The following is a 27,930-nucleotide window of genomic DNA, read 5'->3' on the forward strand; positions in this document are numbered from 1 at the left end:
TACTAATTGTGGTTGACAACCATCTCTCTGAGAACTAAGCCTGGAAATTCTCCACTCCCATATCTACACACTTTTTAGTAGCCTCTAAAAAAGATAAAGAGGAAAATACCAACAGTTCCTTTATTAAGAAAGTAGCCCAGATATTAATCTGATTTTTCGCAATGTGCTTTGGTCCTCCAACTAGAAATAAACAGTAATTATTGCTTAGTTTCTCTGACGTCAAAATCAGTTCTGTTTTAAAAGGGGCTTTAGTAGATAACATAAGGTAGAATGTTAACTAAGCTCATTCTAGTAATTTATAATCTTTTAACTTCATTTTGTTATGATGAGACTTTATAAGTCTGATCTTTAAAATGAAGTTTTTTTGTTAAAAAGAGAATTTCCTTTTATTTCATAAACGGAAATGATCCAGGAAATGTGTGTCTCAAAGGAAATCCAGTGAAATGTTGGTTCTGGGTAGAACATATGAGAAGAGACTAATATAGCACTGCTTGGCTCTTAGGAAAGGTAACAATCTTAGGTCCCCATATACCCGGTATAGAGTTTTCATTTCTGTGTCATTTGCTGCAAAAAATAGGGTAGGGCTAATATTATCTTACTTAAGGGTTAAGGTGACTCCGGCTTAGGGCTTTGCCAAAAATCACAAAGGTTTTCTGACTTTGAAGTGCAGTGTGCATTTCTGTAGTTCACATTTCCACCCAGGGCAAGTTTGATGACAATGATAATTCGAGGTCAGAATTTGTTTTCAGGAAAGGCTCTGGTGAACACATTCACACTTGATATGAATGAGGGAGAAAGCTCAATGTATTAGCTTTTTTTTTTTTAAGCAGTAAACCCGAGTGTTTCGTAGTTGTAACTGAGAAAATGAGAGCTCTCGTGCCTGAAGCTGGGCTTTAATTGAAAAAGCCTATTTATTACTCTAATTTAACGGATAGTGCTTCCAAAAAGAAATTCACTTAAATTTACCTAGTAAAGTTAGGTTAACCTAGTAGTCAGGTTAAGAAATACTTTGATTAAAACCACACTGCAAAATGGGGAACTTGAAATGGACTGCCTTAAACTCGCGACCTCAAAGGAAGGAAGCCAACTAACCAATAATGATAACTTGGAAAAAAAAAAAAAAGTTTAGGATCCATAACAGATTTGGAGTTAACAATGTAATGATTCAGCGTTTTGGAGGCCGACTGAAACCAGACTTGTGGGCTGCAGGTTAAGCTGTATCTCAGCGTAAGGCACAGAATTTTCTGTTCCATGGCGCACGCTACTGAGTCTTTTCTACCGTATCTCGCCAGGACCTCCCCTTAATATTAACCCCTCTCCTCACAGCAGTGTCCTAGGAGCCCTGCGAGTTGTGGGGACCCTTGGACATCCTTCACCACCCCCTCCGTCCACTGGCCCCAAGCTGTGGTCCAGGTCGGTTTCTACCGAGGCGCAGCCACCGCCAAGACAAAGGGAGCCCCAGATCGCCTTCGGAGCCCCTGCTTGGCCGGGAGGCTTCTGGAGGATTTTAACGCGGTAAGGAGAGCACTAACAGGGTTTCAGCAAACAGCACCTTCGTCTCGGACAGCTGATCTTTAGTTACTACTGTGCGAATTTATTATTTTCTTTGTAGCTTTTTATTATCTCTTTCGCCAAGCCACCAGGCACCCCAAACTCTCTGCTGCGCATCTCCAGGCGAGCGGCGAGCGCAGGGAGCGGAAGGGCGGGGAGCGCGCGCGGTACGCGGGCGCCTGGGCCGCGGCGATAAGGCCCAGGCGAGCGCCGGCCTCGGCGCTGCACCAGCCGCCTGCCCGCTGGGCTCGGCTCCGCCGGCGAGCCGGGGGAGGCGGGGCGGGGCGGACGCGCCACGGCGCACGACCAATCGGCAGCGCCAGGGACGATTCAAAAGGCCAAGCGGCCAATGGGAGCCCTGGGAGGCCCTGCTGGAGGGGCGGGGCGAGGAGGGGGCGGGGCCGGGCGCGCGCCCGGGCGCGGGGCCGCGGGGCGCGAGAGCGCGAAAGCTCGGCGGGGCAGCGTCGCGCGCGCGGAGCCGCCGCCGAGGTGCTGCTGGGCGCCTGTCCCGGAGCCGTCCGTGTGCCCGCCGGAGCCCGGCGCAGGTGAGCGCTCCCGCCCCTCCCCGCTCCCCGCGGCCCGCGGCGCAGACTCCGAGGGGTCGGCGGGGCGGCCCGCGGGGCGGGCGCTGCGGCGGGCCGGGGTCCCCGGGCGCCGGGCCTGGCGCCGCGGCCTCGCCCTCCGCTCCTCCGGGTCGGTCGGGGCCGCGGCTGGCGAGGCTGGAACCGCGCCCGGGTCTGCCCGCTGCGGAAATGGAGCTGCGGGGTTTAAATTGCGCACGTTTCCCTCCATTTTGGACGCGCGCGTCGGTGTAAGATGATGTTGGCCGGGGCGGATGCGTGGGTCGGTGACCCTCCCGGCCCCTTTGTCCCCGCCCTGCAGCGCCGGCCCTCCCAGGCCCGCCCCGAGCGCCTTTTTGACAGATTAGCGGGTGGCTTGGCGGGGCCTGCCGGTGGGGAGGCAGGAAAGGCGCGGCAGCCCGGCGGACGGGGAAGTGGGGTTGCAGAGCTGGCTTGGACGCGCGCCGCTTGTCACTCGCCTGGAGGGTCGCAGCCGGCTCGGGTGGGTGACTCTCCAGCGCGGGCTGCAGGGCTGCTCGCTTGCGTGGGTTGCATTCCCTCGCCCGGTGTTTCCGCACATCAGAAACCAAATAGGCAGGTTTGCGTGCTCCTGCTAAAGCTCGGTCCTATTTTACAACCTTTTAAAGACTTAAAAAAATTCTTTATAATGACACCTTCCGACAATCTCAGGGGGCACTTAGTAAGCACTTGATTGCAGAGGGCCTGGCTCCGGGCGCTTCACCAAAGTGATCGCACGGTCTGGCCGGGAAGTCAGGCTGTGGACACACAGAACGATCCAGTAGCTGCATTGGACAGCGCGTGGACGATCTGAGGGTTCAGGCTGGAGCGAGGGTGCTTGCTGACCTGCTGTGTGAGGGGCATGCACCGGGCCAGAGAGGGCCAGACCCACACTGGCGGGCCAGCCCTCAGGGAGCTTGCAAATAAATAAACACGTGTAAATCTGTAGCTACGCTTTGTAGCGGCTGCTGTGAAGGAGAGGATCGGGCTACGAGAAGAGCAGGGGAGCTCTAATTTAGACTGGACAGCCAGTCCAGTGGTAAGTTTAGTTTCTGAGAGCTGTCTAGCGAGGAGGGAAAAGAGTGAGTAGGAGGGCAATGATGGTTACCTTCGGGGCTTTCTGTTACTTAGGGGAAAAGTCGGGCCGTCGTTCGGCTTCTACAGCCCCGAAGGTGGCTTTTTTGTTGTTGTTGTTTTTTGTTTTTTTTTGCGTCCTGTGGCAGGGGCGCGGAACAAGGCCCGGGGTTCCTGTTTGCGTTTCGCCTAGTGGGCCAGCCTTGGGCTCAGGTGTTGAAGAGGGAAGCTGTCAAACTTCCTTTGAGCTTCCCTTTCCCTGCCTCCTTTGGACCAAAGGCGTTTCTGACACCGCGATCAGCAGAGTAAGCAGCATTCTGTTGTGTGGATAAATAGTAACATTGGAGCCAAAATGTGTAAGGATTCCAGTGCCAATGGACACTGAAGTTAGCAAGCATGTGGCTTAATAGAGAAAAGCCTGAGGGTCCCCATGTTTCCACTGCTTCTGGAGGGTGAGGACATTGTGTTCGTTCAGTAAATGGACTTTTTCTTTACAAACACACTGTGGCTAAAATAACCCTTCAAAGGGAAGCCTATGCCTGTGTCTCTTGACTCCATTAGGTGGGTGTATAATGACATGCACAGATGTCCTGGGGCTCTTCCGTCCTGTCCTGGCTAACTCACTCCTGCAGATTACATTGGGATGTGATTGCACTGTATTGTCATGTGACAGCTGTGCGTGGATCTTGTGCAAAGTGGGAGTGAACGTAATGTTGCTGGTTTCATCTTTTGGAACATTTGTATATAAGACAGTGTCTCCTAAGGAGAGTGCTGGTGTGTTCGTTTCTTCTTTTTCAACCACCATATGAAAAATGGCAATCAAGTTCCAATTCTTAATTTTTTTAAAAATTAAGCTTAGAGACCTAACAGATACCCACCAGATATCTTACTTTGTTTAGCCCCAAATATTTAATTGGTAGCAGAAAAAGCTCCATGGCATTGACCTGTGTCTAGTATTGCACAGATACTGTGTATGTGGTATGTAACAGGTGCAACGAAAGATGCCAATAAATAAATTTTCAAAAAGGTACAGAATCTGCTCAAGGGCCTTTTTAGAAATCCAGGTGTCCCCTAAATCCTGGGGGTCTGTGTTTCAAAAGTCTATAAAGAGTTGTTTGAAACTTGAATGGCATCTTCATGTAGAAAGATATAATTGCCTTCTTCCGTCCTAGTTGACCAATGTCGGAGAACTGGTACTAACAACAGTGGTTTGATTTTTGGGGGTCCAGGAGGAGAAGGGGGCACAAGAGAAGGAGAGAAGGAAGGCACATTTCCTTCCTCTTTCTTAGTGCTCGGAGGCTCAGAGTTAAATGTTGAAATAGGCAAAGCTTGCTGTTGTCACCTTCCTTTTTTGTGCCCCTCCTCTGAGGTGTTCACTGCTCCCTGCTTCCCAAGTGCCCCTCAGGTGACTCCCCAGCCAGGTGTGACTTCACCTCCAGAGCTTCTGTCCTCCTCTCTGCCCCCCCAGTCCACGCCCAGACCCATTCATTCCCCCCGGGGGGATGCTATCTCAGGTAGGTGTCTGAAGAAAGCCGTAGTCTCTTTCACCTAATTCGTGAATGGACTGACAGCCTCTAATCACCTGATAAGTAGCTGTGTTCTCTTTCATCTACTGCCTCAAGACTCTCTATCTAACCAAGTGAAGCTTGTGAACTTTTTCCTCAGGTGATTATCAGTGAAGAAATGTGGTGCTTAGGAAAGACTTGTTCTCAGGAGGGGTGTGGTAATGTCACTTTCTCCTTTCTTAACTCCAGGAGTCTTCAGAAGTTCTGAAACGTTGTATAATCAGCTCTTGACGGGAGCCAGGTGAGGAATGTGTCTTTATTATCGGGCATTGCTTAGTTGGTGAGATGAAGGTGACTTAGGAGAGATTTTTCTGTCATACCGTCTGCTTCTTAGACTAGGCCCTGCCGGTTCAGCTGGTGTTGGAGAAGGTCAGAGGCGCTGGCTTTGTCGCTTGGCATGTGAATCTGCTGGTTAGTGGAGGGGGAACGTTACTACCCAAGAGCTGGGACCACCCACCATCAGTTGAGGTTTGAGAAAGGGTGGCAGGCAGGCCTCATGTAAGTTGCAATTCGTGCAGATTGCTTGTGGCTTCTTAGAGTGCTGTTTATACAAGGCTTCGTGGGCCGTGGTTTGGTTCAGTGGGAAAGAATGTTGTAACTGGGAGTTGATATCTGCTGTGGGTTTGAGAGAGAGAAGATGGGATGAGGGCCAGGTACGTGCTGGCCCAGGTGTGTGGTTGGCAGAGGTACTTGTATGCATCTGGGACTTTAGCTGTAAGACTTGAGAGCTTTGTGAAAGAACCCCAAATTTGCTATTCGTTATAGATTTGGAGTTATTTTTCTCCTTGTTGGTGAGTTATAGTAATGTTAATTATACATCCTTGATTTCCCTAGTCTGTTTCGTAGAGTTTATTGTTTTTAATAAAGGTGGCAATTTGTTAAAAATTAAATACATTTGTAAAGCCTTTGTAAGACTGTATGCAAATTTATAAATCAGAAAATGTGTCTTTTGTGAGATTGGAAGTATGGTCGGGCTAACCCTGTGGTGGAGAGGGTAAGTTTGCGCGTTCTGCTTCGGGGTGGCCCAGAGTTCCCAAGTTCGGATCCAGGCGTGGACCTGTGCACCACTTATCAAGCCATGCTGTGGCGCGCGTCCCGCATACATCTTCCGTAGAGGAAGATGGGCACAGATGTTAGCCCAGGGCCAATCTTCTTCAGCAAGAAAAGAGGAGGATTGGCAACGGATGTTAGCTCAGGGCTAATCTTCCTCACCAAAACAAAACAAAACAAAACAAAAGTATGGCCACTGTAGGTGGGTAGCGTTTTTGCATAGAGCAAACCATTTGGGGCCCTGATGTGTTGTCCTACTTAATCCTTAGTGTCACTTACATGTACCCCAGTGGCTAAGTCATCCTGTGTAAAGTGATTCTGGATGAGATAGGGTGTAGCAGAAAGAACAGCCTCTGTATTGTCCTAACTCTGCCATTTCATGCCATCTGTTTTTATGCCCTTGGACAAACAGTTAACATCTTTATGCTTCAATTTCCTCACCTTTAAAATAAGGGGTGTACACCCTCTCCTCTAGAGGCCTTTCTGGCCCTAAAATTTTGACCAGTTAAACATTTTGGAAAGTTGTATGTTAGTGTTCAATCTATGAAAAAAGACAAACATAAGTGTGTATGCGTTGACTCCATTTTTTTTTCTTTGAAACCATTCAGACTGATTTTCAAAAATGCCAAGTAGGAAATTCGCCGATGGGGAGCTGGTGAGAGGCCGATGGCCTGGGAGTTCGCTTTACTTTGAAGTAGAAATCCTGAGCCATGACAGCAACTCCCAGCTTTACACTGTCAAATACAAGGATGGCACCGAACTTGAACTGAAGGAGAATGATATCAAGGTGAGTGCTCTTTGGTTTACCCGAGTGTGTTTATAATAAGCGGGAGAGAAGGATCGGTGTGGTTTTGAAGCTTCCAGTCATCAGTTCTGGCTGTTTGGAGGTGCAGGGTCGCCCTCCTTCTTTGGGTCAGACACTGCTTTTGGCTCTGGGGACGTATGAAGGAGGGACAGTGCCCTTTTCCCAAGAGGCTCCCAGTCTGCTGGAGAAGACAGGTACCTACGCTGGTCATCTCCCTGGTTGAATGCATTCTGTGACGGAGGTTTGTCGCGGCTGGTGGGGGAGCACGTGGAGGTAAGGGAAGGGCACTGGGTGTCAGGGAAGGCCTTCAGAGGTGGTGACACCTGAGCTGGGTGCTGAGACCAAATAGGAAAAACTCAGGGGATGGAGGGGGCGGCTTCCACAGGGGGCAGCCTGCCAAAGGCTTGGGGTTGGGGCACACAGACCCCCACGTGCTCGGGGGGTGTGGTGGGCGAGGGCCAGCGGAGAGTTAAACAGGAGCCAGACCTGGAGGGGTTTGGGCTTCACCCCGAACACTGAGGCTTTACTCAAGAGAGTCACATTAATTAGATTTGAGTCTGGCCCAGGCCTTCTGAACATATCTGGAGAGGGCCTGGGCCTTGAAATATCTGATCCATGGTGTGTAATACTTACGTAAAATATCATTAAAATGAGTTACTAGACAAATGAAAAAAAAGACATACAAAATAAAAACCCTAACTTTTATGATGAGATACAACAGACATAAAATTACTTTGTCAAAATGCCATAAAAATTTCTACCCACCTGTTCTCAATTTCATGCCTTGTTGCATATCAGTAATGAACAGTTCTTGAACCCATAGCCTGTGCTCCACAGTTCTAGTGCCCTAGACCAGGGATCGGCAAAGTTTTTGAATAAAGGGACAGATAGTGAATATTTTAGGCTGTATGGGCCGTATAGTTTCTGCAGTGCGAGAGCAGCTCTAGGCAACCTAGAGGGGAGTGGACGTGGCTGTGTTCCGGTAAAACTTTATTTATGGACACTGAAATTTGAGTTTCAGATAATTCTCACGTGTCACGAAGTTTCATTCTTCTTTTGATTTTGTTTGCAATCATTTAAAAAAATGTAAAGCCATTTTGTAGCTCCTGGGCCACACAAAAACAGGAGTGGGAGGGATCTGGCCTGGGGGTAGTTGCCCTTTGCAGGTTTAGGTCCCTGGAGACCCTGGGAGGAGTGGTTTGGAGTGGGCTTGGGCAGGTAAAACACTGCTCAGTAATCCAGACTTGTGCTCGTTTTCAAGATCGTCCTGTGTGTTTTGTTCAGAGTGAAACTGTGGGACTAATTTTCTTGTTATTGTTTGTGTGCCAGTTCTTTAGTCCCGTCATCTCAGTTGTAATCAATGTTAATGATACCTCTTCTCGTCTGTGTTATTGGGAAAACGTACAGCTAATTGGTTTAGACACATTCATTTCATGGCAATACCTTCAAGGAAGAATTGGCAGTGGAAAGGCTGCATTTGTCTCATGAGGGATGGATCATTACTGCGGCATTTGTCATGGGCCTCGTCTGGCCCGTTCTCAGATCCCATGCTGTCGCAGGATGGTTGGAGAGTAATGGTCCCAGTTACCGCCTTTGCTCCCCGCTTCCAGTTAGGGCCTGCCCGCATGTGTATGACTTGGCGGTAAAGCTGTTTGCCTTCTCCCCCCTCTCTAGCCTCTAACTTCCTTCAGGCAAAGGAAAAGTGGCTCCACGTCCAGTTCTCCCTCCAGACGGCGAGGGAGCAGGTCGAGGTCGCGCTCCCGGTCCCCAGGCCGGCTCCCTAAAAGTTCCCGCCGGTCCGCCTCCGCTTCGCACAAGGCCGACGTTAAGGAAATGAGGAAGGAAGTGTTGGAAGTGAAATTGACCCCGCTGGTGTTGGTACGTGTGTGCATACTCGGGAGATCTTCATCCTTATTCAGTATTTAGTCTGCCAAAACACAGTCTTCCCCTTTATGTCTATATTTGCTCAAATCATTTGCAGTGGAAATATTAAAATGTCAGTGAAACATCAAATCTAAGGTGATGACTTTGGGAGATTAGATAAAAAATGAATGTTTGGAAGAAGAGAAAACATAATGCTTTTAAATACCAATGAGAAAGAATGTTCTTAAGTTATGAGAGAGCTCTTCAATATTGTGGCTTAAAAAAAAAAGCAGTGTTTAAACTTGACATAGCTGTAGATTGTTGGTTGAACTGAAGAAGTTTCTATAGTATGTAAAAGTTCATGTATAAAATAATGAGACATAACTGTGTGTTATAAAAATATATTCTTGCTCTCTTAGCATCACTATACTTGAATACTTTCCCTATTCAAAGGTGGTAATTTTAATGGAATTACTTTCAAAGTTGAAGGTTGGAGAGATCAGAGAGTGCGGAGCCTGTAGCACCTTGCACGAGGAATATTTTAGATAGTAGGCCAGACGGAAACTATTTTTAAGTGAAAAGAGTTGAATAAAGGTCATCTTTTATTCTATTCACTTAATATTACCTCTTTTCTAGATAAAATGCACAAATATTTTTTTAATAATCTAAAAAAACTAGATTAGTACAAACTGTTTTGTTGTTAGATTTTTAAATTTTAAAATATTGGGACTAGCCTTCTGCGTCATTTTTTTCTACATCACCTTTATAGTTGTATGGTATTGTTTGGGTAACCTAATTGTTAATTAGGTTAATTGTTAATTGTTAATTGTAAATCGAATGGATGTAACCTAATTGTTAAAATCAGCCCCCTTATTGATAGACATTTAGCTTTTTTTGTTTCTAAATTTCCACTATTATAAACAAATAATCTTATGCAACATCTGCTATTTCCTTAGGAACTGCTAGGTCAGGTGGATAGAGCCAAGTTGAGGCTTTTAATACATGTTGCCAAATTGCTTCAAGAAAGTCTATACCAGTATCAGTAGTGTTATGAATGCTAATTTTCTCATTCTGAGTGTTGTTATCATGACAATTTTTTTTTTTTTTGCCGATATAAATGTCAAAGATTTGCAGCTCACTGTTTCGACTTGCATTTTGCTAATTCCTGGTGAGTTTGAACATTCAGACTGTTCAAACTTAGTGGCTCATTACCATCAGGCGACTCCAGTTAAGGGACAGATGCTACATGCTGCCATCTGTCACATTTTCATTTTTAGCATTTAGTGCCCATTATATTTTTACAGTGTAACCTTCCTGTGGTCCTGGTGACCCGAGAGCCACAGGCTGGCTTTGTTCCTCCCCAGTAGAGCCCCGGCTCTCTCATGTTCCCACCGTGGGGTTGAGGGTGGTGCGTTGCATGGGAAAGACCATACTTTTGCTGCATGTAGCTTTGAGCATCACGTTATCTTTGTTGTTTTCGACTCCCAGCTGTGATCTTTTGTAGTAGTTTGCCTCACCCTGTGGGTACTCTGTCTCTTTGCCGTCAGGATAGTTTGAGGGTCGGTTGACCAGCTATGCTATGGGACTGCATTTGTGGTTGCTGTAGATTATATATTGGACATGTGAAAAACTGAGAGTGTAGGATTTAGCTGGGCCCGTTTGCTGCGAAGTGGCTCATTGGCACTTTGGTAAACTTAGTATATGCTGAATGTTATCACTGCTCAGTTAGACCGTGAACTAGGACTTGATACCATATTAACTCTGTCTTCTGCCACCTGGCCTCCCAAAGAATATACTTGCATTTTTAATTTGTTTTCCTCCTGTTGGTTTGTTAGTGTTATAATTTGTCGGTGACTTATAAAGGAGCAGAGTTACAGATTTCAGCCATACGTTGCCTAGAGCATCTTTTGCAAGCTAAAGCACTTCCCTTGTGCAGTCTGATAAGTTCCCTCCACTGCTTGAAGAGAATGAGCGTTCAAGGAGAAAGACTGAGTTGAGAAAAGGGACATAGGGAGAGAAAATGTAAGGTTAAATAAGAACCAGGCAGCATAAAATTCAGATTTCTACGTCACTAGTAGTACTCCATTGTCGTTAGTGCCGTAGTGTGGATTCTGACTCCTAGGACCCCGTGTCCAGCAGAGCGGAACCCTGCCCGGTCTCTTTGCGCCACCCTCTCCCCTTCCGGCGCTATATCAGACGATGCTCCACTGCTATTCACAGGGTTTTCATGGCCAATTTTTTCGGAAGTGGGTGGCCAGGTTCTTCTTTGTAGTCTGTCTTAGTCTGGAAGCTCTGCTGAAACCTGTCCACCACGGGTGACCCTGCTGGTATTTGAAATCCTGGTGGCACAGCTTTCAGCATCACAGCAACAGGCAGCCACCACAGTGACACTGGACAGACGGGTGATGTGGTTCTCTGACTGGGAAACAAACCTGGGCCACGGCAGTGAGAGCTGAATCTTAACCACTAGACTGCCAGCACTGGGAGTAATACTCCATACGTACCCACTATTTCTTAATTTCCCATTATTGGCTATTTTGAGGCAGTGAATGTCTTTTCCTCTCTTTTTTTAACCAATTAATGAACTAATTTACCAATTTTTACTTTACCTCGCATAGCAAATATTATTAGAGCATCTGTTGTTGAACAATGAAATTGTAACATTCAATCTAATTTTGTTTAAAAGATGAAAGATCTTATGTAGAAATCTATACTGTAAGATCCAATCTTTTGAAGATCGGGACATTCTGGTCAGTTTTATTCCATTCCATTTTTAACAAAAGTAGGCCAAGATTCTTCAGCATTAAGGCCGTGAACATCTCTGGTTTGTTTTGTTGGTTGATTTCACAATAGTAAAATTTTATCATCATGTTGCTTTTTAATAAGTTACAATTCTTGTGGCTAAATGTGTTATATTCTTCGGTTTAGAAGCCATTTGGAAATAGCATCTACAGATACAATGGTGAGCCTGAGCACATAGAGAGGAACGACATACCCCACAAAAACACACAGGTACGGAAGTGTTCGTTTTCATCTTGGGTAATTTTTTTTGTTAAAGTGACTTTCTCTGAAGAAGTACATTGAAAACTGTAATATTTTCTTACAATCTTTTCTAAAATTCTGTCCTTAAATTAAGACTGAATCTAATTTAACAGATTTATTCTTATTAGTATACAGCTGTATTAAGATGCTGAATTAGTTAATGTGGTAGCATTAATGATAGTTATTGACTACAGATATTTAATACTTTTTTCTTTTTCAACTAGGAAAAATTTCACTTGCCACAAGAACGTAGTTATACATCTACAGAGTATAGCCTTCGTCCAAGAAGAGAAGAGATCAAATTAAAAGAAGTCGATTCTAAGGAAGAGGAAATTGTTACAAAAGGAGCTACATCGTTGAGAACCTGTGAAGTGACAGGCACACGGACGAAGGAGTTAGAGTTCGGAGGAGTGCCTGGTAGGCTGCAGAGCCGGGGTGAAGTGACAGGCACACGGACGAAGGAGTTAGAATTCGGAGGAGTGCCTGGTAGGTTGCAGAGCCGGGCCTAGGGAGGGGGGCGGCAGGGGGGCGAGTGGTGTGGCTGTGAGGTGAACAGGAAAGGCTTTTCTCTGAAGAAATCTGAAGCAGGCCCCATGGGAGCCTGAGGAAAAGCCTTCCAGGCAGGAGGAACAGCAGGTGCAAAGGCCTGAGGTGGGAGCATTTTTGAGGATTATCATAGAGTAGAAAGGGTGCCAGTGTGACGACGTTGAAACTTTTAGCAATCTGTTAAGCAGTTTTGAGCAGTGCAAACAAGTGATAAAGGAAGGTTGGTGTGAGAGCTGTGTTTGGAAGGCTGGTGAAGGGTTAGCGACAGGGCACTCTGCCGACACTCAGGCCTGAGGGTGCAGGGCCTGGCTTGGCAGTAGCAGTGGGAGGAAGCTGCATGCACACAGTGGGGTCATGGTGTCTGCCCTACCCACTAGATGGGCGATTATGGGGGTCAAAGATCTGAAGTGTTCAAAGGCTCCGAGTTATTAATGGGTGGGACTGGTGAAATTTTATGAGCTAGTAAAAGAGAACACTTCTTGGCCAAATGGTTCAAAATGCTGCATGGCTGAATTGCTTTGTATTTTGTAAGTTATAACCGTTGGCTAGCTGGTCTGTTAAAGATGGTGTCCAGCATCGCTTAAAATCTGCGCCCACTTTACGTGAACGCATACTATTTTAATTGTTAGAAACTTAGGGATATAAAGTTTTTGTTTTTGTAAGATTAAGTTGATATTTTTTAGACGTTCTGATCTTCAATTTGCTGGAGTTTTGACATGTTTGCTCCGATAGTGGTTGGATTTTAAATGTTTCAGAGCTGGTTTCTGAGGTGGAATTTGGCTGTTTAATGCTGGACCTCGGCCATTTTACTACTGTGATGCCCATGGTTGCTTGGCCACTGGACGTGACAGGGGGAGATGAGGACTTGGTGATGGTATACTAGACATTGGTTTCAAACAGCTGGCCCGACTTGAGTTCTGATTTTAAAATACCCAGATGATTCTTGAAAAAAATAAACAAACTGGATTGGAATTTGAGCCTCGAATGTTCACTAATTGCTTGCAGGTGTGTTTCTCATCATGCTTGGCCTGCCTGCCTTCCTCTTCATGTTGCTGCTGATGTGTGAACAGAGGGAGCCTAGCCTGCTGAGCTTCCCACCTCCTTTGCCAGCTTTGTCTGATTTATGGGAACCCAGAGTATTTGGGGTCTACCTCCTCTGGTTTATTCTGCAGGCTCTCTTCTACTTACTGCCAATTGGGAAGGTAAGTTTTTGTTGGTAGGGCAGAGTATCATGAGATTTTCCTCCCCTCTCTCCACATTTATGTAAAGAAGTTTCCAGGAGTTTTGAGGTTTAAAGCTGGCCTTGGTCATAACTACCCAAACTTACTTAGTTTCTTAAGCCCTTCCTCTTGGAGCCTGTAACACTGGCTTATTAAGCAGAACTTTGAAAACCTAATTTAGGTTTCTTGTGTAACTTTCCAAACCAAATAGAAAAGAATAAGCTGTTCTGCAAAATAGCCTGACTAATGGTAGAGGTTGTTGAAAAAAAAATTCCCCCTCGGTATGTATCATTTCAGGTGCAGAATTTTAAATTATCAGTTGATAAGCCGTGAGCTCAATAGACTTTAGTCCTGTATCATTTACTTTTCTTTTTTATTATGGTGTGTTTCTAAATTTCATCTCTTTCGGTAATTTGTTGTCAGGAACATTTATGTTCTTTTCAAACTCATGCAGTGTCTTTAAAATTTGTCTTCATTGCTAGGTGTACTTTTTTCTTCTTTTAGTAGAATACTTTACTTGGACCTATTTAAAGGAAGGTGAGATTCCCTAAGCAATAAATAATTCATTTAAAGATCTTGTTCTTAGGGCTTTGCAAGTTTACCTACTGTCTGTAAACTGAAGGATCAGATTTACTAGATGTGGCGAATGCCAGTGGTAGGGGGATAGAGCTGCAGTCTTTAAATACTCCGGAATCTCACCATAACTGTTGGCTCTAGGGAGGAGTTTTGTGATGTGAACCTTCAGGCATTTTTATGGTAAGGCTGTACAGTAAAAATCACAAATGCAGATTAATATACGTAGAGCTAGTTCAAACTAGATAATATTTATTAAGAAAAGCCGTTTTGATGGTTAAAATTTTCATATATGTATATATACATATGTATATATAGTCACAAACTAAAACCCAACACAGTATTTGTTAGATACTTTTAGTAGACAAGAATCTTTTGAAATTAGCATGGGGGGGTTTGTTAATCCTGTGATCTCAAACAAGTGTTACATTTCTCCTGGGTTTCCTTTCATAGCTGAGGAAAGGGTCAAGTAGTTTAGCCCCAGACAAATTATACCATATTAGTATTTCACAGTTTAAAGTGCATTGCAATGTGTCTGAATAGTATTTTGGGGAGTAAGATGCACCTGCCATTGGGCAAGAGGACTTTTTATTTTATTTTATTTTATTTTTTATTTATTTATTTTTTTTGTGAGGAAGATCAGCCCTGAGCTAACGTCCATGCCAATCCTCCTCTCTTTTTTTGCTGAGGAAGGCCGGCCCTGGGCTAACATCTGTGCCCATCTTCTTCCACTTTTTATATGGGGCGCCGCCACAGCACGGCCTGACAAGCGGTGCGCACCCGGGATCCGAACCCGGGCCGCCAGCAGTGGAGCGCGCGCACTTAACCGCTAAGCCACGGGGCCGGCCCAGGACTTTTATTTTAACCTGTCCCGTTCCAGTCGTGTGTTTCTGGGGTCCCTTTGTGTGGGTGTGCTGCGGGTGGTCCAGATGATTCGATGTGTAAGCAATGGGAAACCACTGAAGATTTTTGAGCCAGCGCTCAGCTGGATATAGAGGGTTTTAAAGCACATTTAGTCTTGTGGTGGCACATGGGATGGTGGGGGCAAGGTGGCTATTGCAACAGTCTCAGTACACTGAGAAATTATTACTTGATTTACATTGACGATAAATTCCCAGAGGTGGAATTGGCCTCATCTGAAGGTTTGCCATTAAGATTTTTGAAACTTGTTACTAAATTTCTCTACTAAAAGATGATCTTCCTTCTTAGGCACGTTGAAATTTAAGTGATTTTAGAAGACATTGATATGATGGTGAAGCGTTATTATGCTTTTTAAATTTTTAAGTTAAAAAATTTTCTTTTCTTTTAAGGTTGTAGAAGGAACGCCTCTTACCGATGGAAGAAGACTCAAGTATAGATTAAATGGTGATTTTTTTTTTTTTAAGACTCAAACTGATGATTTGCTGACTGAAAATTTTGAGCGTTGTACTTTTTAAACTGTCAAAGCTGTAGTCACTTATCTCTTCGTAGTCCAAAGGGCATGCAAATAAACTGCTCACACCTTCGGCCAACCTGTACAAATTATGCCATGTGAGGTCATATGCCCTCAGTCCCTCTTCATCCAGTTTGATTTTCCCAGTGGCATTTATCACTAATGGAAATAATTTTATTTGTCTGTGTTTTCCTTTTCTTGGGAATTACAGTATAAATTTTAACTCTTGGCCTCTTTTTGCCCTATCACGTCTTACGTTTCTGACTTGGATACTTTTTTTGGTGACTTACCTCTCATCCGCTCTCTGAAATCACCACTGGGTTCTAGAAGGGAAGTATTTTAGGTGGCTTCTACCTTCTGCGCCAAGTGTGGAAAGCGTCAGACCTGTCTCAGTGCCTGACCCGTGGGGGATGCTTCGCACTTATTCACTGCTGCTGTCAGATATTTTGTTCCCTTTTACCAAATTCCTTGCTGCTGGAACCAGGTTTAGAATCAATCTGTCTCTCTCTGTCTCTCACTCTCTGTCGTGTGTCTTGCAACTCGAGCGAGGCCGAGTCTGGGTTTACTTTGTGCCTTCAGGTCTGTTGACGTTCGTGTTTGGTGGGCTTCTCTAGATAGTGATGTCCTTTTCTCTGTGGTCTGGTTTTCTGTTTCCACGTCCCTGTGAGGGGCTGGCCTGCCCACAGACGGAGCACAGTGCCCGGCCTTGAGGCTGCTGGAGTAGGCAGGTGGGGGCTGGACTTGCTGCTTGATCCTTCTTTTTGGGTACTCTGTTCTAGTATTATGAGATTTCTCTTCATGAGATTTTGCCCCTATAAACCAAGGAGATTCCTAAGACGTTTTGAATGATGATTTTTAACCCACATAGGTAGAGAGCAAGAAACTACTTTATCTACCCTTTTTTTTCTTTACTGTTCATAAATTTTATGAGAATTAAATGAATGTTAAAAAGTTAAAGAAGTGTAAAGTTACTCTTTGGAGTAAACCTGATAGGTGGAAAATATGGATTTAAGCAATAAATAAATGAGAGATGACCATTTTACTTTACAAAAGCTTGGATTTTAAAATTCTTATATAAATAACAGCCACCTCTTTTCTGTGTTTGTCTGTTTATCCAAATATAATTTGATGACTTACTCAGAACACGGCTCTTGTAGGCACTCAGCTCCTGAAAGCAAAACTGTGTCTTTAGCTAAAAGGAAAAGCAGACCGTCCTCCCAGGCTCTCTCCATGTTGGTCACCGCAGCGGGGCTGGCTCGGAGCAGGAGTTGCTCCTGTGGGGCCTCACGGGATGCTTTTAAATTTGGAATTGCATGTGAGCATCCTGGGTCCAGCAGTCCCTACCTGATGTCCCCCCAGCTGGCTCCCTGCTGTCCCCTGCCTGGCCACGGGGCATTTGTGTTGTGGCCTCCCTTTGAGGGTCTTGTGATCTACATTCTGGGTGGTCGAATCTGACCAGGATCTTTTGAAACCATTTTTGATAAGTTATTTCAAGTAAAAATATTTATAATTTTTTAACCACCAAGATTGCTGTAAAGACTTTGAAATGTGTGTTTGGCCCAGCTCTGTTAATAATTAGCCATTTGACTTTGGGCCTGAGGGTTTGGATTATGTGACTTTTGAGGTTCTTTTCAGCTTTTTAATGGTGAATTTCTGTGCACTTCATTTCAGCTTTCTCTTAATTAGAAGCAGATAATAACTGTTCACAATGAAAAAGAATAAGTATATTAAAATATTTGAAAAACTATATGAGAGAGGCAGTGTCTATATTGAAGATTACTCCTCAGGGGCATTGCTTGTTGGTATATTTGTGTGTATTTAGCCTGAATAAGAAATGAAGACTTTAAAAAGTAATACTGCATTATTTCATAATGCAGAACCCTGGATTAACATTACTTCTTTGCCTTCTTTTTTGCTAAGGATTCTATGCTTTTATCCTGACATCGGTTGTGGTTGGAGCATCTCTCTTCTGGGGTGTGGAGCTGTATTATGTGTACAACCATTTCCTTCAGTTTGCACTGGCAGCCACTGTTTTCTCTGTGGTCCTGAGTGTTTATCTCTTCGTGCGGGCCTGGAAGGCGCCCCGGGAGGAGCTGTCCCCAGCCAGCTCTGGTGAGCCAGCCATGTTAAGATGCGTGGATCCTGAGCGCGTCCCACAGCCCTCCAGCAGCCGACCCTAGGCTTGCAGATTGCTTTTCTTCTAGCTTTAGTTTATGAGAGATGAAAAGGAATGAGAAAAAAAGATAAAGAAAAAATTTAAAGAAAAATTCAAAGGAAGAAGATATATTTGATTTTTTTCCTCAGACTTTCCTATCTGTTTCTCTTCCTTTTTTAGTCACTTGATGACAGTAAGACATTTTAGTAATTTACTTAGAGTCGCATTTTAGTAATATTAGTAGCATCACTACTTATGACAAATATTATTTTTTGTCCCAAATAGTAAACTCCCTTGAAAAAAACACAACAACAAAATAACAGAGATTCCAAATTGGTTGATTCTGACCCTAAAGTATTTAAACATTTAAAAAATTAAGTTGTGGGCCAGCCCTGATGGCCTAGTGCTTAAGTTCTGCGTGCTCCACTTTGGCAGCCGAGGTTCAGTTCCCAGGGGCAAACCTACACCATTTGTCTGTCAGTGGCCATGCTGTGGTGGTGGCTCACATTAAAAAAAAAAAAAAAAAAAAAAGAGGAAGGTTGGCAATAGATCTTAGCTCAGGGTGAATCTTCCCCAGCAAAAAAAAAGAAAAAAAAAATTGCTTATTTAAAACAATTTTGAGTCGACATTTTTAGAAAACTCCAATTCCGTTAAAATCAGGGCATCTGGCCTGATGGGCCCCGTGCCTGTGTAGCAGTGTGGATGCTTCCAGATGGGCTGGCTTCCCCTGCCGCCTCAGTCCTCACTGGTCCCTCCTACCGCTCACCTCCTGCGCCTTCCCTGGCTGCCTGTTTGTCAGGCTCCTGGAAGCGACTGAATTGTGACCCTGGATATAGACAGCAGTGCATTTTAAAGCCTTATCGTTGGATTTGGAATACTGTTTGCATAAGAACTCTTCTCTCCTCAGGAAAAGCCATCTATGATTTCTTCATTGGCCGTGAATTAAACCCTCGGATTGGCACTTTTGATCTCAAATACTTTTGTGAACTGCGCCCCGGATTGATTGGATGGGTATGTCTTTTTTTTTTTTTTTTTTCCTTTAGTTTCAATTCAGTAGTAGGAATGAGTCTTGCATTTAGAAAGAACTGTAGACAATTTTAAAGTAAGCTGTGGGTGGTATATTTTTAGGAATAATTATAGCTTTCCATAAATCTGTCTACTTAAAATATTTTCTTACTGTAAATATAGTCCCGAGGGTTAAGATGCCATGTTACAGGTTATTAAACATTAAAAGAGTTTGTTTTATTTTGATTATATCAGCTCATTTTTACGTAGGAAAGTGATAGTGTAGATGAATTCATGTAAGAAAAAATGTATTTTTCTCCCCTTTGAAAAAACAAACATATTTGACCTAATTTTAGGCTTGGAGTAGAGTTGCAAAAATAGAAGAAAGAGTTCCCTTACATCCCTCACCCCACTTCCCCCAGTGTGAACAGCTGGCATCACCCTGGTATAATTATCAAGAACAGCAAATTAACGTTGTTACAGTATCATGTACTAAATCCACAGACCTTGTCTCACCAGTTTTTCCACCGTGGCCCTTTGGTGTTCCCGGGTCCTCCACAGGCACCACAGTGCATTTAGTTGTCATTTTGCTTCAGTCTCCTCGAGTCTATAATAGCTGCTTAGTCTTTCCTTGTCCCTAACGACCTTGACACTTGAGGAGTACCGGTCAGTTATTTTGTAAGAGAGTCCTTTACTTTGAGTTAGTCCAGTGTTTTCTCTTGATTGGAGTGATGATGCATTTTGGCAGGAATACCACGGAAGTGATATTATGTCCTTCTCAGAGTGTCGTTTCAATGGATTCATGATGTTGCTACGTCTTATTACGGATGTGTCTTGTTACTTATTACTGAGGGAAGCTGGTGTCTGCGGTTTCTCAGCTGTGAAGTCACCGTCCTTCCCTCTGTGGTTGCTAATATCCCTGGGGAGGTGCTCTGAGACAATACTTGCCTCTTTTATTGCAGGTGCTTGTTAACTTGGTGATGCTTTTGGCTGAGATGAAGTTGCAGAATCGTGCTGCTCCATCCTTAGCAATGATTTTGGTTAACAGTTTCCAGCTCTTATACGTGGTGGACGCTCTCTGGAACGAGGTAATTAATTTTACCAGCAGAGGCCTTGGAGTCCGACGGCTCTGAGTGTGGGGGGTGACCCGGCCTCTCGTGGCCTTGGCTTCTCACACAGCGAGGAGAGTACAGCCGGCCTCCGAGGCTCGTGAGGGTTAGAGGAGGTGTCAGTCCATGTGGCCCTGGAGCTGACACAGTGAGCACCAACAGACGGTGAGTGTCTAGGAATTTGATGATGCTTCTGTGTACATCAGCTGCTCTTTTAGGTGCTTAATATTTAAGATCTGTGGATCTTGGCTTTGTGGGTATCACCAATTCGTATAAATAAAATTTAATTTCTTTATTATTATATCACACGAAAATAGATGGACAGATTATCATTGAATTAGGATAGTGATTTTTGGATTGTCAAGAAGCAGCTAGTTCTCAAATAATGGGAGAGATGTTTTATTGTTGGTATTTCAAAATACAGAGAATAGCTCTAATCAGAGGGACATAAAATCAGAAATTATGACACACTGAGGAAACCGGTTTAAATGAAGCTAAGTCCCTAACGTGTGGCTCTTCTCAGACGTTGATCAGTCATCAGTGTTTTCTGCTGCTGGAAGACTGGTGAATGTTTTGCTAATCCTTTGTCTCAATTACACATATTCCTTTTAAAAATAATTTCTTCCTCAGGCGTATTTTACAACTATTTTGTCATATTTACTGTTATCTTTGTAATCTCCTCCAAATTCCAAGTTGAGTCTTTCAATTTTAAAAACAAAATTGGCAACCATACATGAGAAGGCGCCACAAGAAACAAGTTTTCATGAGTCTGTTGACATTTTGAGAGACGGTCCCTCTCCTTTGAGTCTGAGGTGTTTTTGTTGTTGTTGTTATTGAGGTCACATTGGGTTATAACATTATATAAATTTCAGGTGTACATCATTATATTTTGATTTCTGTGTAATTACATCATGTTCACCACCCCAAATCTAATTACCATCTGTCACCGTACACGTGTTAGGTGTTTTCTAAAAACTATGTTATTTGGTCATCGATACCTTATCACCACCCCCCATCCCCCCCAGACTGATCCTTAATTTGGGCCTTGCACGCCGGACCATAGAGAATATTTAGTCAAAAGGACTTTGAAAGCTTGATGTTGGTGTTTCGATAATCTTCGTTTTCTTTGGGAGGATTAGGACCTCCTGAGGTAAACAGACCACAGCGTTGACTGAAATAAAGAGTCTGGGTAAAGGTTAATGAGAGGAGTTTATTTGATAATCAAGATGAGGAGTTCAAATCCCAGGAAACAGTCCAGCAGAGTGTTCTGAGGAATGCTCCAAGGTCTGCAGTCTGATGCAGTTTCTATACCTTTTAAAAGAGCAGCGTCCGTGCAGGAAAGGCTCACACATCTGACAGTCGCCTGCAAGGATAACAAGAGCTTTTCGGTTACACGTCATAGCAGGCTTGTAATGTCGGTGTTGTCTCTGTGTGGAGGGACGCCAGGACCAGGGTGGGCACTTTTCCCTATGTTCAAGAAATGCAGCTGGGAAATGTGTGGGCGAGGTGCCCATGGTGTCTTCTGTGGCCGATGCATCCAGCTGGCCTCCTCAGTCGTGAGACAGGGGCTGCAAGGTCATCCCAGCACGGCCTATGGGGCCAGCACGGCCGCTTCGCAGCACAGCATGGATTTTATCCTGCTGACTTTAAGTCTATGCAGCTCTCGTGCTGGATTTGCCTGGCAGACCAGGGAGAGGGGCCCAGTTTCGTTCACATCAGTTACTAGTAGCCGGATTACACATTCTTGTTGAGTTCCTACCACTTAGCACAGACCTGGGCTTTTGAAATCAAAAAAAAAAAAACCCAATTCTTGTAAATGCACTTAGTCTGTTTTTTTTTTTTTTTTAAATTTTTTATTAGTCTTTTTCCCCCCAAAGCCCCAGTAGATAGTTGTGTGTCATAGCTGCACATCCTTCTAGTTGCTGCATGTGGGACGCGGCCTCAGCATGGCCGGAGAAGCGGTGCGTCAGTGCGCGCCGGGGATCCGAACCCGGGCCGCCAGCAGCGGAGCGCGTGCACTTAACCGCTAAATCACGGGGCCGGCCCTCAATGCACTTAGTCTTGCCAGCGTATGTCTTTCTGCTGTGATGTAATAACGCTCCTAAGAAGCGGGTGGATTATGTTGTACAGGCCAAAGGATGGTTCACTGTTGCTTTATCACTGCAGAGATTTTTTTTAACTTCCTTTCTGGTAGCTTTTCAATTATTAGTAATTCTTCCTTCTAGTTTCTTCCTTCCAGCTTTCTGTCATGTAGTGGCAGTCACTTTTTAAGTAGCTTAGAAATTCATATTTTCTACAGATTTGGCCAAACATTGACTTCTGTTAATGAACTGAAAATGTTTACCTCTTAAGGCAACTTTAACAAAATCCCAGGGGGAGAGGGTTGGAGTTGGGAAGTTATCTTTCCTCTGTGTTATCAGTGTCTCAGCCAGATCATAGTAAGCTGCTTGAGGAAGGGACTTTATTTTATGGTTTTCTTCATCGTCTCTCCCCGGCTGGGCAATTAGCAGATGCTTAATAACTTTCTTATTAGGTTGGTTCATAGAAATTCCTCATTCAGAATGGCCACACCTTAAGAAACCGAGACTACGAATTTGAATATAAATAACCCTTCTTCTGAGCCTCTGCTAGGATGACCCATGGAGCCTGGCAGGTCTGGAGAGCCTGTGTGCATAAGAATAGACGCTCTTGACTAGAGTGGGAGCCTGAGGGCCAGAGTTGGTGACATCCATTTTTGTGTTCTATAGTCTTTTTGCTTTCTTTCTAGAAAAAATTGCTCTTTGGAGGTGTCACTCTTTTCCTTTAACCTAGAACACCAATTCTTCAGCAGAGCCAATACTTGCTAGTTTTCCCTGTCAGCGGTCTATACCACATGTGGAGGCCGTGTGGAGACCCCCTCAGCTAGGCCTGCTGGATTTTGACCGTGGTGGTGTCTCCCCTGTCCAGAGTCTGGTCTGCAGGTGTCCAGGTCCAGAGGTGATCTGGCTCCTTGCTCTTGCTGGCCACATCCCCCAGAGAGCACATTCATTGTGTCAATTCCCTGTGGGAAGTGAGATAGGCAGTTTTCCATGTTGCCGGGGAGCTGCTTCTCTTGTGTGGAAAATGTCCATGAAAAGCCAGATCACGATCAGAAATTAGACTGGTGCATGGAGAATTGAAACAAAGGCAGCTGGTGATCCTGTGATTCCTTCAGCAGACATACTTGGAACACTTACCCCATGGCAGGGGCAGTGTGCCAGGCGCCGGGGCGATGGGGGGAACCCCTGGTCCCCGTCTTTCCTCTCCCAGTCTAGTGGGGAGAGAGTGACTTAGACAGTTATGGTACAATCACACATCGTCTTCACCCGGGAGCCGGGAGTTGCATCTGAGAAGTACCTCGTCTGATGGGAGGAGTTGAGGACGGCAGCTCAGGGGAGGTGTAAGCTGAGGTTGGAGGAGGGTGTTCCAGGCAGAGGAAATGGCCTGGGCAAAGGCGTGGAGGCAGGAGAGGCGTTCCGGAGACTTGTTTTAGGATGGCAGAGCGGCTGGAGATGAGGTCGGCCCAATGGCTTAGTGTCATACACATGCCGAGGGAACCAGAATACCCTCCCCGCCTTTAAACAACTTTTGGTTGGTGTACGCTTCCATAGCCCTTGATCAATTTGACTGTAAACTAGTACTCTATTTGAATACTTAAACATAGAAGCCTTTCTCCCCCAAACCTGGGTGTAACCCTTTCCCTCTGCGTCCTCACAGGAGGCCTTGTTGACGACCATGGACATCACCCACGATGGCTTTGGGTTCATGCTGGCCTTCGGAGATTTAGTGTGGGTGCCCTTCGTCTACAGCCTGCAGGCCTTTTATTTGGTCGGTCATCCACGTGAAGTGTCGTGGCCAGTGGCTTCTCTAATCATCGCTCTGAAACGTGAGTGTTAGTTTCAGTCTCCGGGTATTAAACCTCACGTACTGAGTCTGTTGTGCTCTGGTGTCTACACATTTATGACACGCCCTTCTGGACTGCCAGGATTAGCTTAGGTTTGAAGTCATTCGTGACGGTGGAGTGATAAAGAGATTCTTGCATCTTGCAAAGAGAATGGATGCTTTGTACTGAGGTTCTTTAGTAGTTCTCTAAACAGATCATTTTAAACCATTTTTTAAAAAATTTAATTTAAATTAATTAATTTGACACTTAATTGTTTTAGTAATGATTCCTTTTTTCTGTTGAGTGCCTGCTTTGTCCGGGAGGCACCTTAAAATGTAGGGAGATCGGTCTTGCCTTCATAGGGCTTACGTTCCAACAGGAGAAATAAGACTCTCAGACACGGGGAGGAGGCGTGTGCAGGAGCGCTGAGAGAGGGACGTAGGGACCAGATAGCGTGGGAGTTTAGGGTAGAGAGGACTTTTCTCTGGGGAAAGCAGTGTAGACTTATTGGAGGATGTGGTGTTTGATCTGAGTTGTCATGGGTAAGAATGGGATGGGGAGTAGATAGGCCAGGCAGAGGGCACAGCTCGGGTGGGGTGGTGGGGACTTGTGGACCCTGTTTGGAAGGAGTGAGGCGGACGGTGTGGTTGGAGCCAGGTCCATCGTGAGCCATTGTGGGTTAGCTCGGGACGGCTTTTCTTCATTCTGCTGGTCATTAAACGTCTCCACCAGAGGGAGGGCAGGGAGAATTAGCACTGAACTTCAGATTTGCTAGTTTTGCTACACTAATTAGTATCCATGGTAGAAGAAGAAATTCAAGGCATTAAAATTAAGATTTAGTTTCATCATTGGTTTGGTTATCCATGTCTGCTATGCCTGCGTGTCATTCAAGACAATATCTGTATATTTTACAGTTAAGCTAAAAATAGAGTTATTTCTTACTACTTTATTGAGGACTGACAACATAATAGTTAATAGTAATATGTCCGGGCCTATTAACTTTGACATTTTGAAATTTGAAGTAAAACTACCAACTTGTAGGCTTGCAGTGGGATTCAGCATATATTTATGTGCAAGAGGTTCTAGTACTGATTCTAGGCTACACTTTTATTAATAAAGGGTTTGTGTTATGGCCAGTAGGTACCATCGCTAACACAGGAAATGTCCCGTGTTCTTGATTGTACTGAACTCTAGTATTGATTTGATTGTAACGTAGGCTGTATTAGATTTTATTCATGGATGTAACTCTGTTAGTTGTGCCTTCACGGTATGCCCCAAGTGGATGATGAAGGCAGTATGATAGTGAGATTTCAGGATAATTAATCTTCTTTTGTCATTCCGAGATGGAGAGATTTTGAATTGTTCTTAAGAAATCAAACTGTTCCCTACTTTGGACATTGCTTTAGAGCACAGAAATAATTTCTAAGTGAAATTACAGATGCTAAGATTATATCTAAATTAACATATGCAATTTTTTTAAAATTATAGTTAGCGGATATGTAATCTTCCGATGTGCAAATTCTCAGAAAAATGCATTCCGGAAAAATCCCACCGATCCAAAGCTTGCACGTAAGTATTGGTTTATATTATTTATATTGCATAAAGATTTTATGTCTCTGTTTGTCTAGAGATCATTAAAAGTGTATTTTTATTTTTATATAGATTTAAAAACCATTCATACTTCAACGGGAAAAAATCTCCTCGTTTCCGGATGGTGGGGTTTTGTTCGCCACCCCAATTACCTGGGGGATCTCATCATGGCCCTGGCCTGGTCCCTCCCGTGTGGTAAGCGTCTAAGAGAAATTAATGTAACTTTTTATTCATGACTCAGAGTACGTAAATTCTGAAAAACTTTGGTTCTTAAGAAGAAGAGCAGACAGTTCTGTTTTGTGTGTGTTTTGACCCAGCCTGGAAGGCACGTGGTGTTAGCCCACTCCACAGTTGTTCCTCACTGAGGGCCGGAGGGGAGGAAATGGAGAGATTTGCTTTACATATGAGGGCAAGTGTTCTGATTATGATGAATTGTTAGAATGGATTAGTCGCTCTTCTCTGAGTAGCTTTTAATTTTATGAACCAATTTAGTTGCTTTCTCCATTATTGGAGAAAATGAAGTAATCTTATGGTTCATTTTTAGAGGATTTGGGGAAAAGCAGGAAAAACTTAATATTGTGTGGGGATCAAAATACCTAATCCTCGGGCTGGCCCTGTGGCTTAGCGGTTGAGTGCGCGCACTCTGCTACTGGCGGCCCGGGTTCGGATCCCGGGCGTGCACCGACGCACCGCTTCTCCGGCCATGCTGAGGCCGCGTCCCACATACAGCAACTAGAAGGATGTGCAGCTATGACCTACAACTATCTGCTGGGGCTTTGGGGGGAAATAAATAAATAAAATTAAAAAAAAAATAAAGCTATAAAAAAAAAAAAACCTAATCCTCTTTACTATTGTTATCCACAGGTTTTAGTCACATTCTGCCTTATTTCTATGTGATCTATTTCACCGTATTGCTGGTCCACCGAGAGGCCCGGGATGAGCACCAGTGCAGGAAGAAGTACGGCCTGGCCTGGGAGAAGTACTGCCAGCGCGTGCCCTACCGCATATTTCCCTACATTTACTGATTCTGTTCTAGCCTGTTGTTTAATGCTCCTGCAATTCCAGCTTCCATTTGCAAAAACAAGAAAAAAAAATCCCAAACGAACCTTCTTTTGTTGCACTGACAGGATCTTTAAGTTTTTTCTTTTTGAGTCAGGACTATAGAGCCGAGTAGTAAGTCTTTTAATATAGCCACGCTTATTTTTATTAAATAATAACAATTAACATGAGGAAAAATCTAAAGAATGAGAATTTGCATTCTAATAGGAGATTTTCAGTCCTTTAAAATCTGTAAACAGAAAACAGTCTTATAAATGCACTGAAAAGAATACTATTGATGTTTATGGTTTTGATGACTTTTCAAATTTTGATTTTTTTTTTGTTCTGTCAGTTGGTTTTTCTTAAATGAAAACTGTTACATTTAAAGTACATTTGTTTTAGTGCATTAAGAGAATTTTCGTTTGTTTCCCCTGAAATTAATTTCCTAGTTCTGTGATTTGAAAGTAAAAACCGGTCCTGTCTTTAATGCTCTGTGAAGAGGATGAAAGATTATTAGCAGGCACTGTTTAAGGGAGACCACTAGGAATAGTAGTTTAACCTCAGCTTCCAAAACTGCGTTTGAAACTGTAAATACATAGCTTGTATGTAATATATGGTGACTTCAGATTTTTCTGTACAGTATTTTGAATGTGAAATAATTGTCAGGACTAAGTATCTTTTTAACAAAAACATTTGCAGTATTTTAAATTAAGTTTTGTAAAGTAATACATGTGAATTAAAAATTTTGAAGCAATTAGAATTCACTTAATATTGTATAAAAGATGCTATTAAAACATAGGAAGAGTGTTTTTTTTTTTAATCCAAAGTGTGTGAATTTGGCTTTGCTACCTCAACTGCAGATGTTTGTTTGCCTTTTATAAACTGATGCAAATAGAAAAAAATAGAATAAATATATATTTTTGGAGTAACATCACTATTTAAACATTTTTACATGGATTGGTGTTTGAAAATTTGCCATTTCAGGCTACTATTTTTGTATGTTTTTGACTTTTTTAATTAACCCGTGTTTTTGCTACTGTTGAGCTCATGCCGTTTATACTGTATTTTGTATATGCTTTGTTTTTACAAAACTCTCCTCCCTGTGAAGGAGTATGGGGTTCATCTTTAGAAGTCTGTTCATCTAAAAACAATTTAAGGGGATAGCTTAAAATCATTTCTCTCTTTTAGTTTAATAGATGTGCATAAGGTAGCTTTAGCTGTGAAATTCTACGTAAGTTGATATCGAGTCTCATTATTAATCGTCCAATAATGGAACAGTAGCAAATTCACTAAACTTTTGTATTCAAAGTTAAATTGTTCTCGGTATCTTAAACATAGGGGAATCCAATAAATATAGTGTGTATGTTTGGGTTTTTAATCACACTTTGTATATATGAGCCATTTAGATACGCAGTGTTCGTTCCACACTGCAATTTGAGGTGGATGTGACTTAGCTTATGCCACGTGATCATGAAGGTGGTTTGCTCTAGCATTCTGCATCCTGTAGGCCTTGAACAAGGTTTTGGGGAAATCGTCAGTGTTTTACTAGTACTGATGTATGCAGGCGGTTTTTTTATTATGCTTTGCTCCTGGCCTCCGGCATACTCTGTACTAGATTCACCAAGGAAGCTTTGGGAGAAATAGAAGGACAGTTGATTCTTTCCTGGTGATGAAAAGAGAGCCTGTTACCAGCACAGGGCTGCAATTTCTGGACATCAGCTATAATTTGTTTTTAATTTTGTTTTTGACATGTTTATTTGACAAGTTTTATAATGAAGTTTTAAGTTGGAAATAAAGTTGAAAATAAAAAGATGTTGCTTTGATCACTTTGGA

At 43.7% G+C, this 27,930-nt stretch overlaps 1 protein-coding gene across 2 annotated transcripts; it reads left to right on the forward strand.

Annotated features, from left to right (window-relative positions):
* The first annotated feature begins 2,008 nt into the window (after positions 1–2,008).
* Positions 2,009–27,920, forward strand: LBR (lamin B receptor). 2 transcript variants are annotated; one of them, XM_058533627.1, is made up of 14 exons: positions 2,009–2,096; positions 6,427–6,605; positions 8,298–8,501; positions 11,415–11,498; positions 11,753–12,014; positions 13,080–13,276; positions 15,178–15,232; positions 17,220–17,411; positions 18,362–18,465; positions 19,422–19,547; positions 23,304–23,472; positions 24,958–25,038; positions 25,132–25,254; positions 25,924–27,920. In XM_058533627.1, exons 2-14 carry the CDS (start codon positions 6,441–6,443, stop codon positions 26,082–26,084), a joined length of 1,923 nt encoding a protein of 640 aa, XP_058389610.1. In that variant the 5' UTR covers positions 2,009–2,096; positions 6,427–6,440; the 3' UTR covers positions 26,085–27,920. The 2 variants fall into 2 exon arrangements, with proteins under 2 accessions (XP_058389610.1, XP_058389611.1); XM_058533628.1 differs by having other exon boundaries at positions 11,753–11,945.
* The last annotated feature ends 10 nt before the right edge of the window (positions 27,921–27,930 follow it).

The sequence above is a fragment of the Diceros bicornis genome, chromosome 38, assembly GCF_020826845.1.
Source record: "Diceros bicornis minor isolate mBicDic1 chromosome 38, mDicBic1.mat.cur, whole genome shotgun sequence".
NCBI classification, from domain to species: Eukaryota; Metazoa; Chordata; class Mammalia; order Perissodactyla; family Rhinocerotidae; genus Diceros; species Diceros bicornis.

Bases quoted from the DNA above. Each gene is read 5' to 3' on its own strand.
- LBR (XM_058533627.1), top strand. From the start codon at position 6,441: ATGCCAAGTAGGAAATTCGCCGATGGGGAGCTGGTGAGAGGCCGATGG. The intron at 11,499-11,752 runs GTACGGAAGTGT...TTTTTCAACTAG, and splicing joins TACCCCACAAAAACACACAG to GAAAAATTTCACTTGCCACA. The intron at 23,473-24,957 runs GTGAGTGTTAGT...TTAAAATTATAG, and splicing joins TCTAATCATCGCTCTGAAAC to TTAGCGGATATGTAATCTTC.